Consider the following 13,275-nt stretch of genomic DNA (forward strand, 5'->3'; position numbering starts at 1 on the left):
GTGTTATCTTAGCTGCAAAGAGAACTTTACCCAATGCAGGCAGGAAACAGTTCTTGTATAGCCTCACGGTATGGATGCTTCACTCATATGCTGGGTGGTGCAGGATGGCTTCTTGATCTTCCCTGGACTGCACACACCTTGCTGGCGGTTCTGTCTTGCTGTTTATACTGTTTAATTTTATAGCTTCAAAGCATTCCTTCTTGATAGCTGGTTAATTAAGGTCCCAACAAAGCAGGCAAGGCCAGAGTTAACATACTACAATTGTATCCTGTTTGTGTCTTTTGTGAAGTTTGCAAGCTTTTGATCAGTTTGGAATCATACAGGATGGGTATTGGTTGAATGAGGTACCTTTAGGAAGTTAATCACAAAATACTGTTTTTCAGTAGTTATTTTAACAATGGAGCCTAATAAATACCTGCATCAAAAGGCTTATGGAGATAGTGAAGATCAGAGTCCACTGGATACAATAGGTGTGAGTTTCAGGAGAATACACATTGGTTTAGCATAATAAATATTTAGAAATTGACTGCCTATTTTGAGAAATATGCCTTAATTAATAAATGCAAATGTGAGGCAATGAGGATCATACAGTAGGTGTGTGGTAGGTTAGATGCAGTCACATAGACAGATTTAGCATAAAACTTCAGACAGATATTGGATGTTTGCTTTAGAAATAGGTCTTAAAGCGGGAATGTGTTAACCAGGATATATTTACAGACATGTTTTCAATGCACCTTGACTTTTCTTGTTTCTTACAGGCTTTGCTTTGAAATGGATATTTTACTTTTCTTTTCTTTAGTGACACTTGGCTCAATTGAGATTTAAATGTAGTTTGTGGGTTTCTCCCCAAGCCACTTGGTTTTCTGGCTTGCTCTTGGAGTCTTGTTACATTTGTGTAATGAGTGGGTTAGGTCTCTGCCAATACTTTTAAACATCACTTATTTTTTTTAGGCTCAGGTGTGGTAGAAGGTCGAGGACTGTTATTATGACTGTTATTATCTTATGGTATGGGTCTGGCATTGGGTACTGCAAGGCTCCACTCTCTCATAGACCTAATGGATTGCAAGCCACTAGCGGAGTTTGATTTTCTTTGTGGTGAGCTTGTTACCACAACCCAGTCTTGCCCCAGCTGCTGACTTGTAATTTTGTACAAGAGACACTGTCCAAGCTTTCACAATTTTCAGATGCACCACTAGTATCCTGTTATTCCTTAGATATCTTTCCTCAACATACATATCTTCCCGAGTCTCTTCCCAGAGAAAGCCGTAAGAGGTCTAACATGATCACATCCTGACATAATATGATTTACAGGTATAGCTCTATATCTTAAAAAAAAATCTCCTGGAGCAGTAACAAAAGCCACACATAGCTGTAACTTGTCCTGCAATTTAAATATATCTCAGAGGTTTTTCTGTTTGTTTTCTTGTCCTCTCTACTTATACATATGAATCCAATGTAAAGAGGCTTGCTAAAAATCTCTGTATACATTGCATCTTTTTCAGGATTCCCATATTCCAAATCTGCTTCTCTTCCTGGCTATGGAAAGAATGGATTACATCGGGTAGGTATGCATCTAAAAGGCAATGCAGCAAGTAATATCATAACATTAATAGACAGCTTAGTAACATTTTAAATAATCACAAAGTAATAGCATAGAGTACTTCAAAGACTTTTTGGCTACCAGTCTTGCATGGCATATTCATATGCTGAGGGGTTTCAGCTATGTCCTTCTGCAGCAGTCATCCAGATTGAGGCTTCTTGCTTTTTAATTTTGTGTGACCCAAGCATTAGGAATCTTGCTTCTTCATCCAAAATGTAGTCTGCACATATTAGTAGAAGTCAATAAAGCTTGACTTAATTGTAGATGGGGATGTATTTAAGACAAAACAACTGTCATATGCTACAGGTGAGCACTCAACAGACAGACTGCATTTCCTGAACTGAGAAGTCTGATTTTCTCCAATGCATGCTCAGAAATATTGCCCAGTTTTTATTAGGGTTCATTTTTAAGGGTGATGAAAAGAGAGCACAGAAAGAGAAGGAGAGTAAAATGTGTAATGAGGGAGCCCTCAGTAGCAAAAATACTTTTCCCTTGAGTCTGATTATAATTACAATAAATTCTTTGGACTGGAGACCATCTTTTAATCCTGTGTCTATATGAAAGCACAGCAGAGATCAGTGGGATCCTGGGGTTTCTAGGTGCTACTCCAATACAGTTAATATTAATAATTGCTATGCTAATGTCTCCAAAAAGAACTTAACAGCAGGAAATGTATGTGATCTTGGCTAGGGCATATTTACCAAACAGACAGGCTGCAGATCATTCCTGGAGGCAGCAAGATTGGAAGTGCTAGGAATTGACAGAAATGTTAAATTTATATTTCAGAACTCTTGGTCAGGTGATATCTTTTATTAAACCTACTAGATAGTTGCAAAAAAAATTCTTTGTTTGCAAGCTTTCAGGCATACACACCCTTCCTTAGGCATAGGAGAGTGCAAAGATTGTAGGATTGGATGCTTATCTTGCTGGGATCCTATGACCCCAACTGACTTCCTGCCCTTTGGGCAGGGGGCTGGACTTGATGATCTCCCGAGGTCCCTTCCAGCCCTGATGTCTATGAAATCTATAAAATTTCTCCCAAGTGGAAATGAAGATTTATATTTCACAGGAGAGCTGGAAGATGGTATAAGATCTCCTAAGTGGAAAAGTTCATTTTATGCAAAATAGGCTCAGATAAAAGTCAGAGTAGTCTGTTTACCTCAGAGTTGTCTGATGGCAAGTAGGGTGTTGAATTATGCTTTTCTTGTTATGATGTTTCATATTTCACAGGAAGATGGTGATGGAAGGCTCTCTTGGGCAAGGAATTTGAATTTTGCTTCCTTTTGATTCAACACCTTGAGACCTGAAAGGAAGTGAAATTCAAAACCTTGAGACCTGAAAGCTGACACCCTTGCTCCAGCCTTTTGTTGTGAGCCAAATTTGCAGGGTCACAGAGCAGTCTCAACACACGAGAATTCCTTGCCTGGTAGGGCCAGGATTGTTTTCTACTAAACCTGTTTATTGGCATGGGGGTCCCGGAAGTGGTGGCAGCAATTAGTCTCACTGGCCTGCTCCACCCTCCTGCATTGAGTCCTGCCCATTAGGCCATGGAGGTGGCTCGTACCAGTCCAGCTAGGCTGCAGCCCCATGCCCGCTATGGGTGCACAAATCTGGAGGGCATGTGCTCCCCCATGCCCCACCCCCCATACAACCACTGACCCACACACTGGGGGGGATGAGGCCTGGGGGCAGGAGTGAGGGGCAGCAGCAGGCTGTGGGTGGAAATGAGGGGCACTGGTAGGGCCAGGATTGTTTTCTGCTAAAACTATTTATTGGGTTGGGACTGCCCATCAATGTTTACAAAAGGGTCCTGGTACAAAAAAGTTTGAGACCACTGGATCAGATGACCTCTGGAGGTCCCTTTCAGCCCTACTTCTCTATGCTTTCTATGTGGGTACAAGGGAGAGAGAAAGAGCTACCAAAGTCCCAGTTATGGCCTCTGCTGTATGACTTGTGCACGGACTTATCTCTGCTTGGCCAGGAGTATGCAGACGCTATAGGGGGAAGGACAAAAACAAATTATAAATTATTCTATACCAAATACAAGTACTGGAGATCTTTTGCTAGTCAGATTTCAACCATGCAATAGACATTCGAGAACAGCAGATGGCAGCATTTCTTTCATCTAAATGGTGCAAGGGCCAACTTGAAAACTGCATGGAAGTTGAAAAGGTCGTTCCCCGTCCCCTCCTTTAGGCCAAAACTGTAGCATTCTTTTCAGCGAGGATATTCTGTGTTTGGAATGCAGACCTATATGAACTTTTGTGGTTTGTTGTTTTAATCAATCCTCCCAGTGCTGAATAATAAGATAAAACAAAAAAGAGGGTGCTACAGGTTTTATAAACAGAACCATGTACATGATTCCTCCCCTAATAAGCAAGAATGAAACTCAAGAATCACATAGAAGTACTGTTTTTCCAGTACATTGTAATATCAGTCAACAGATCATCATAGCACTCATCAATGAGGAAGTGACGGGCACAAAAATATGTTATATTGTTTGTAAACAACTATTTCTTGCCTGTGGCTGCATTTGTGCAACAAAAGGCTATGTTTGTATTAAGGTATCCAAAAGAGCCTAAATTATTTAGGCACCCAATTCCCCACTACATTTCCATCCGGTTTAGATATATTAATCTATTAATCTATGTTGGAGCTGTCCAACTGGCAGCCCATGAGGGCTTAATTTGTTCTCCCTACCCCAGGGCTTCCACCCAGCTACCATTTTCGAGAGGCTCCAGGTTTCCCCTCCCTCTGGCTTTTATTTTCGGTCCCATGGTGAGGGAAGGAGGGGAGGACATATGGCAGAGCAGAGCAGCATGGCACATCACACGGTGTTGGGGAAGCCCATTGTGTTAGGATGCTGTCAGGGCAGGGCATGGTGCAGCAGAGGGCATGGCAGAGCCCATGCCTAGACATTAGCCCAGGTGCCAAGACTTCAAAACAAGTACACTTACTGGGGGGGATATAAGTACCTTTCTTCCCCCACTTCCACCTCTCTTATGTTTGGTGCTTCTGGGGATTGGCAGTCTAGTTGAAGCAGTCTCAGGATGCACAGGGAAAAGAAGTCAAAGACCTGGCCCCATCTCCCTCTGTTTGTTTATTTTGGCATCGAGCATCTTCCATATAAAACAGCATTAATGAAGTCCCTGTTCAGCGTTAGAGAGTCCCTAGTGTTTCTCCCATTTAGGTTCATGGGAAAGTAAGGTTGGAAGTGAGCTTATCCTGTCGACTACTCAAAGCAGGATTGTGTGCCCCATGCAAGATGAGGTGTAAGATGTGTATATTTGAGAGATTGTTTTGATTAATTTTTTTAACTTAGGGCTTAAGGCAGAACAAAATGGCAATATTGTGTCATTTTGATCCTGGAAGAGGGTTGTTGAAGTGGAGATTGTTGCAGGATTCCTAAGGATACCCAGGCTCTGCATTTGCCTGATCTCTGGACATTTGTTACAAAGCTGCAAACTATACCTGCAAGCATGAGTGCAGCCGTGGGTGACAGTCATTTGCTCAACACTGCTTATGTTCCATTGGCATAATCTCATCTCTGCACTTGCACATGGATGGCAGGTGTGGCTGCTTTGGTTGCCTGCTCTGAAAAATTATACTGTGTCATACTGAAACTGTAGTTTGCCTTGTAAGGATTTAAATTTTCATCACACAGGTAGGCTTTCTTTTTTTATTGTTCTTGTTCCCTAGAGTGTTCTATACTCAAAGTGGGTGCTGCCTGGGTGGTGTATTTTATTGCTACACTTTTTATTTATTTGTCTTCCAGCCTGAAAATATGGGCCAATATGAAACAGACCAGGACTCCAGTTGGGGGATGAAAGGTACTTTGCACCACCATATCAGATGCTCTATACTTCATGGTTTTGTTACTTTTGAGGCATTTGCCAACATCTTGCCACAACAGCTACCTAAGATCCTCCAAGGATTCTGTTAACAGTGGCACAGCGTAGCAATGTCCCTCTTGCAGAAAATCAACGGCTATGATCATTTTTACCTTACTGAGAATGATGGGCTTCAGTGATGTCCTGTCATCATAAAACTAGTGTAACAGAGTATTGGGTCAGGCCCAGAATCACTCATGACTGGCAGTGGCCTTCATTGTTCTCCTCAGTTAACTGGTGATATTCTCATTGCAAAGGAAGAGAGGAAGTTCAGGTCAGTCAACCTTACAACAGGCGACTCATTACAAAAGCATATACATTGGGCTTAATCTCTCTGTTACCATGGACCTGAACCCTGCCAAAAAGTAGTACCTATCTGCTTGAATTTGCCTTACTGGGAATTAGTATGATCATGAATCGGAATATGGACTTGGGGTGGGATTTTCAAAAGACTAGGTGATTTAGGTGCATAAAGACCAGTGGCACTCAGTCTTTTCCAGTGACATGTGACCAGTCCCCAAGCCATATTCAGCCCCATGTACTAGGATCAGGCCCTGAGGCCTGGTGCTGCCCTCGCTCACCCCACCACATTGGGATTAGGCCCTGGGGCCCAGCGCCACCCTGACCTGGCCCTGCACACTGGGATCAGGCACCCAATCTAGCACACAGGGCCCAGAGCTCCCCAGGGCTCCGGAAATACGGAAGCTGGGGAAGACTGCCACCCCTCCCTGTTGTCAGACTTCTGGACCCATGGGGAGCGCTGTGGGCCAGATGACATGGTGCCATGGGCTGGATCTGGCCCATGGCCTGTTGATTGAGCACCTCTGGTAAAGACAGATGTAGCAATTATACCAGAATGGTATGATACTGAGATAAGCTGTTACTGTGTAAACTGACTGTTACATCTGAAAGCTCCTGTTTCAGTTTTGGTTGAAGTTACACTAATATAGCTCATTTATACTGATATAGGAGTATGCAGATAGTTACATCATAAAAGCGACATATACGTCTAGGCAGCAGCTCCCAGTCCCTTTTTAAAATAGCTGAGAGATATATCTGTCCACAGACCCCATTGCAGCGGTGCTCCTAAATCATTTGCAGTCTTCTGAAAATCTCACCCTCAGGCTTTACTGTATGTCTATATGGGGATTTTTGTATTTTGTCTCATCATCCGAGTAGAAAAGAGTATGACTTTGAAGAGTAGATTCATCTCTCATTTAAAATACCTCAACAGTAAAAGCTTTTTACAAGTCTGCTCACTATCTTGGTTGTCTTTTTAAGCATCAGAGTCATATGGAAATTGCTGGCCATGTGGTATTCATATCTAGTGACAATGACCTAACTAGAATATTCTTGGGCAAGTTTAGGCCCAGTAGCCTTAGGAAAAGGGAAAAAAAAACACAGACAAATCTCTTGCTATTTTCAGTGCTATCATTATTTCCACTTTGGTTGATCCAAGTGTAGGGTGTTGGCATTTTGGAACATTCTATTAACTTGATGATTTTCATATGTCTGTAATAATCCATAGGTTTAATGATTGTTAGTAAAGAAAAATAAAGGAGGGATTTTTAGGTAAGAGATCAAATTATCACACACATAAGGCATTTGAGAAGATTGAATATCCTATATGTCTGGAGTACCAGACATACAGATTTAACCCCATGGCGTCAGGAAACAATCTTACGTGTTTCTTGATATAGATTACCAGAATCATGGTTTCAGCAGTTAGGGACATCCAGAGCACCAGGGTGAAAAGGCATGAAGTTACCCAGAAAAAATGTAAGGGAAATGGAGTCATGTGAACAAGCCATCTCTGCTAACTATTCTCGTATCTGATTGTAAAATAAACCTACAAATTCTAACACATCAAATCTCTTGTTCTCTTGCAGAATACAAGGTAAGAAGTGCCATTCCAACACTGGAAGAAAGCTCAGATTCAGCCCATCCTAGCAAGGTTAAATGTGTTCCTTTTTCTTATTGTGTCCATGTGAAATGTTTGTGTCAAATATGGATACAAGTATGTACCATTTACACTAGTAAGTTACACACTGACATTTGCACACTGCAGATGCATATTTCAGTAGAGCTCACAAATTCTTTTCTTTCTGGCAGATCTATCCTTATGAAACGCTTATTGTAACAAATCGAGTTCGGGTGAAACTACCTAAGGATGTAGACAGAACCAGGCTGGAGGTAGGACTGGCATTAGACTTTTGGTTTTGAAATTATCTTGTCATTCATTTGCTAATTACAATTACATTTACTCCCAACTGCTTTCACACCAATGAGCATCAGAAGCCATACAGCAGATCCTTAACAGGTATAAGCTGACAAAGCTATTTTGCCCACATTGGAGCTACCCCAGTTTTTAGCAGCTGGAGATCTGGTCTGTTTGTCAGGACAGGCTTGTCCATTAACTTCATGTTAGTGATAGTGATATAAAGCAAACAGTTATTTTGGCAACCAGGATTGGCAGCATACCTAATTCACTGCAGGCAACCCTGCATAGCAGGCTTATACTGCCAAGTGCTGCACCATCCATCTTTGAAAGTTTTCAAAAGCAGGTTAGATAGACCTGTGAGGATGATCCTGCCTTGAGCAGGGGACTGGACTGGATGACTTTGTGAGATCCATCCAGCCCTGTTTTCCTATGATACTGTCAGGTGCTGATTACCTTTTGCATACTATACAGTTCTCTTTAACTTACGTAACAATAAAGAAGTCATTGAGCATCTGACAGGAACATGGAATAATTCCTCTCTCTTTCTCCAAACCAAGATACTATATTTACTCAAATCTAAGAGGACCCTGAATTTAAGACAGTCCCCAACACTTAGATTCCATACATGGAAAAATATAAATTTGTTATAATTTTCCATGTATATAACCTAATTACTGGGGGGGAGGGGGGTCATCTTTAATTCATTCCTTTCCCCACCACTGCAGGTGACAGAAAGTGGGGGGCAGGTGATATAGGGAGGTCAAGCAGATTGCTCCCTGCTTGTGCTTGCCCCCCTGTCACCTCTGCCCCATGCTTGCCCCTTTGTAGCTTTTCTCCTCCACTTCTGCTCCTCTTCCTGCCCCCCTTACCCCAGTCTCTGCTCCCCCTCATCATATCCTTGCTCCATGCCAGCAAGCTCTGTTCCCATTCTAGCCTGGGGCACTGAACATGGCCCCAGCCCAGCCCTGTAGTAGATGCATGGGCTGTACACCACTGCTACGGGGCTGGGTTGGGGCCCATGCTGAGTGCCCCAGGCTCTAGTGTGCATGCAGTCTGCCAGCATGGATCTAAGGTAAGGTGGGGAAGAAAGGAACAGGTGAGGGAGGAGAGGCTGAGTGGTAGTGGGGGCGATGGTGGGGTACAGAGGTGGCAGGGGGGAAATGGAACAGGCAGCAGCTGTGGCCACAGCCCCAAGTCTGGGTAGGGGCTGGAGCCCATGCCACAGCTGCCACTTGGCCCCTACTGCCCTGGTTGGTACTAGATTTTAAAATGAAGGGGCTTCCCCCCCATGTTAAATGGGAGGGAGAACCACATCTTAGTATCAAGTGAACACAGTAATAGGAGCCAATTTCATATGTATGAATGTTCATGGGATCCTTAGCGTCCATGTTGAGCAAACAAGATATTTCCTTTTAAATGTCTGTAGCAAAGTCCTCCCTACAGAATAACCTCCATGGGCATTTTTACACAGGCTGTGGGACATAGCACTGGACACTTTAATTAGCAAGCCACTCTAATGAAGAGTGCCCTAGTGTCCTGTAGTCCCCATGCTGAAAAAATGGCAGCATGGTGCTTTGAACTAAAGCTCAAACATGTTTTATTTCAAAGCACCCCACCACCATTTTTTCCATTGAGGGATGCATGGGGATGCTGATACACAGGACACAGAAGGCTGCTGGAGCGTGTTGATTTGTGTGCTCCAGCAGGCTCGATTAATCGAGTCTGCTCCAACACACTGGATTTCCAGTGTGTCAGAGCAGACTCCCCACACATCTTTAGGAGCCCCATGTTACTAAATGTGTCTGCTTGGACATAACCAAAGGCAGAGTTTATCCTGCTGGAATGTGAGCCTTTGTTTCCAGGGAAATGGGGGATCTGACTTTGTTCTCACTCACACTAATATGAACTGGAGACATATTTCAAAATCAGTGGGATCAAGCTAGTGACAGTGTAATCAAAATAGGGACACAAATGTTTTAAGTGTCCCTACAATAAACATACTAAAAGATGATTCCAAAGGGCTAAATCCCTATTCATGTTCAGGCACCATTGACCAAGTGGGCCTGTGTGAAGTTTTGTCTGAATAATAAAAATCAGGATTTACTTCAGTAATTTAATTTGATATACATTAATGCCTATTAATTTTAAGAATCAGAAATCATAAAACTGATTAGCAATTCTGCTCCTGCGGGAAAATTTTGTGTTAAAAAAAATGATTCTAAGGTCAAAACTATTACATTTGCCAAGAAGAGGAGAGGAGAAAACTGACTCATCTTTAAGCAGAAAACAAAAGAAAACCATTAACCAGCTGTAAGTTTCTTTGTGAAGACAAAATAGTGACTGCATTATTAAGGATCCATATAGCACAGCCTGTGGTATTTATTGGAATTGGTGTATGCTCTTTAAGCACTTTAGTGTGCTTCTCACTTGATTACCCAGCAAGTGGTATTGATTTGACTGTAAGAAAGAGAATGTCTCAGATGTGTACTGTTTTAAGAGTAGGTCATAGGCAGGCACCAGAGGCATAATAAAAAGCATAAAGAGCCAAAAAAGGGGGAAAATCACACATCTGGACACATCCTATACATTAAAGGACTCCTTTTTTTAACATTAAAGAATAGAGTCTTTGTTTAAATACATCAGACTGGTCTGAATAGAGAGTGCAGCTCCAAATTGCTTTTCTAAGACAACATATAGTTTGCTTTGGATGGATAGCGGATGTCCTGGCTGCCATTATCAATAACTCATACATTGTCCTCAGCTGGGATGGCTGTTTGTTTAACATTAAAGTTGCTCAGCCTGCTTCACACCAGGTGCAGGCCTGTGCCTAATGTCTCAAGAAGCCCAACCACTTCAAAGATCTCACAGTGGTTTGCAAAAGAATAATAAACAAGATGTGCTTTAAACCTGCAGTAGGAAAGCGATAAGGGGACCAGAATGATTCTGCCGATTGTTGCACTATGTTAAACACATACCTCTGAAAAAGGAGCCCTTTGTGCGGCATCTTACACTTATTAGGGAATGGCAGTTTTTTTAAACAATTAAGTTAGCAACATTTTAATAGGATTATAGCTACTGGCAAAACAGAGGCACCAGGGCTACGCATTCAAACCATATGCAAGCTGAGTGACAGGAACAGACTGTGGGAGCGAGGGGGAGGGAGTTACCTTTTGCATTCATGGATCACTATGAATAGGTAGCTTTGCAAAGAAAATTAGTTGGTCATTTTTTCTGGTAAACTAGTTACACATTGCAACATAGCTACCCAGTTGTATGCTCAGCCAGCCACAGGCTGGAGCAAGGCCAGAACTCCAGGAGCCTCTGCCTCCTTCCACTATGGCAGCTTCACAGGAAAAAAGTAGGATTTCAACTGGAGAGCCTGTACAGGGCCTGGCTACCATTTTTAGTATCCCATAGACTCATGAGGGCAGGCCTTAGAGTCATGGAAGCCAAAAATAAAACTTGACTGGGTGGAGTCACACTAGTGCTTGATATAGAACGCAAATAAGAAAAGAAGATACCTGACCACCCAAGCAAGTTTCTTGTGTAGACTGACTGCAGTCCATTTCATATGGCTGAGCATGGTGCCACCCATGAGCAGAGAGGTAGCTAGCTATATTAGTCTGAAGTCAGGCACAAAGCAAGTTACAGGGGCATACCTTATAGACTGAATAGCCTATTCAGTTAGTCCATAAGGTGCACCTCTACCTTGCCTTCTGCCTTCCTGATCTTGTCAAATATCAGTGCCACTAAAACTGATGATTCTGAACTCACAAGGTCTCTTTAGTAACCGTATTGTAAGTTGACTTTAGTTTAACTCCTTTTGGGGAAAATGGGCACATTGTTAACTTTGAATGTTTTGGGGTAGATGTCAAGGGAATGATGTATTTCTGCTCATTTGTATTTCCCACTTATTAAGGAAACTCTGTTTATTGAACATTTCTCAAATGAAGACTAGAATCTAGTGACAGCTGTTAGTTGTTTGTAGTCTTATTTAGGGAAGGCTATATTAGTAAGACAAGGATTTTTACTTCAAGGTGAGTTACAAAAAAACTGTCAAAGTTTGCCTCACTCTGATGTTATTTTTATAGGAAATTTGGTTTAAGTTTTGTAATAATAGTGTTTGTAAAACTGTCTCTGCAAGCCTGAAAGGCATAGATGGCAGAAGCATCCCCCAAATGCAGGGCAGTGGGTAGGGCATCAAGGCAGCCCAGTCACAGGCTTTAGGCAGCTGCAGCAGGAGTGGGGAGGGGTCCACATGCAGCCAGGATCAAAGCCAGGATTACAGCCTGGCATGTGGATGACTGGCTGCCCAGCACAGCAGGCAAGTATCAGTCGATTCTGTGCAGGGGAAGGGGCGGGGGGGAGCAGAACGAGGCCCCCATGGTAAGGGAGGGAGCGAGGCACAGGTAAGGGCAGGGTCTGGCATGAATGGGGCCCTGGCTGGGCCTGGTGGTAGGATGCTCAGAGCCTGAGCAGCTCATCCAGGGGCACAGGGGTGCTCCTACCACTGTGCGCACCCTGGGGAAGGCCCAAGGGGCATGTGCCCCCTGATCTGTGCCAGAGCTGAGGCAGTTGCCTCTGTGCAGTGTGCTTGCGCCCTGCTGCAGCTGCTCCAGGAGTAGCACCACACCACATGCCTGCTGGAACTGGGCTGCACGACACCCCCTTCCCATCTGGTGGCGGGATGTATATGGTATCGCATGGGTCCAGAGGTAGCAGCAGCTCCAGCAGGGTGCAAAGTGCAGCCTGCAGCTGCAGCCACTTCCACCCTGCACACAGATCAGGGGATATGTGCCCCCTGGGCCTCAGCTGGGGTGCACATAGTGGTGCGAGCTCCCCGCACCCCCGGACAAGCCGCCCGGGCTCCGATTGTCCCACCACCCGGCACAGCTGGGGCCCCATTCACCCTGCCCTTCCTGTGGCCTGCTCCCTCCTGCACCATGGGGGCCTTAATCTGCTACCATCCCCATGCCCCTTCCCCATCCCCCACTCCTTCCTCCACAGACCTACCTGCTGGGGGGGGACACATGCTCAGCCCCCCCAGATAATTATTTCTCCCTCCCCCTATGCTGGAATGTATCTAGAGAATAGATAGGCACAATTGGAAAATAAATTCATTAGAAAATTACACACATTGTTTCTTCTGGGTCATAAGTATCCAAAAGCAGAATTCGGTCTTTTGTTTGTTTCTTTCTTCTACATCAGCCTGATACAACTCCCTTCCCAGTGCTTGCAGAAGGGACAGTTTAGCCAACACTGAACTAATACATGGAAAAATTTGAATTGATTAAAATAAAAGATCTGCTGATGCATAGATATATTACAGACTCTCAGAGTGTTTGAATTAGAATTAACAGACCGGCTCTTACGTTCATAAGAAAGTAGGGCCACCCCGCCCTAGTCCACCCATCTTGCTCCTACCCAACAGGAACAGTTCCCGCTTGGCCATTTGCCTGGTATCCCCACCGGACTCTGCTCCAGGACTTTTGACCAACTAGCCAGGACTGGACTGTGGGAATGTTCCAATGTGCCTAGGATGTATGATCACCCTAGCTGTAAGG

The 13,275-nt window shown here is 43.7% G+C and overlaps 1 protein-coding gene across 12 annotated transcripts in view; it reads left to right on the top strand.

Annotated features, from left to right (window-relative positions):
- The window catches only part of ABLIM2 (actin binding LIM protein family member 2), a 270,175-nt gene that overhangs the window by 234,229 nt on the left and 22,671 nt on the right, over positions 1-13,275 (top strand). For all 12 annotated transcript variants that reach the window (XM_090035514.1, XM_090035516.1, XM_090035518.1 and 9 more), the window contains 4 exons: positions 1,503-1,561; positions 5,376-5,430; positions 7,380-7,444; positions 7,603-7,683. In XM_090035514.1, the coding sequence (XP_089891640.1) occupies positions 1,503-1,561; positions 5,376-5,430; positions 7,380-7,444; positions 7,603-7,683 (260 nt within the window). The remainder of the gene's footprint in view (positions 1-1,502; positions 1,562-5,375; positions 5,431-7,379; positions 7,445-7,602; positions 7,684-13,275) is intronic.

This window comes from Crocodylus siamensis, chromosome 2, assembly GCF_052110815.1.
Source record: "Crocodylus siamensis isolate JL-2025a chromosome 2, ASM5211081v1, whole genome shotgun sequence".
NCBI classification, from domain to species: Eukaryota; Metazoa; Chordata; order Crocodylia; family Crocodylidae; genus Crocodylus; species Crocodylus siamensis.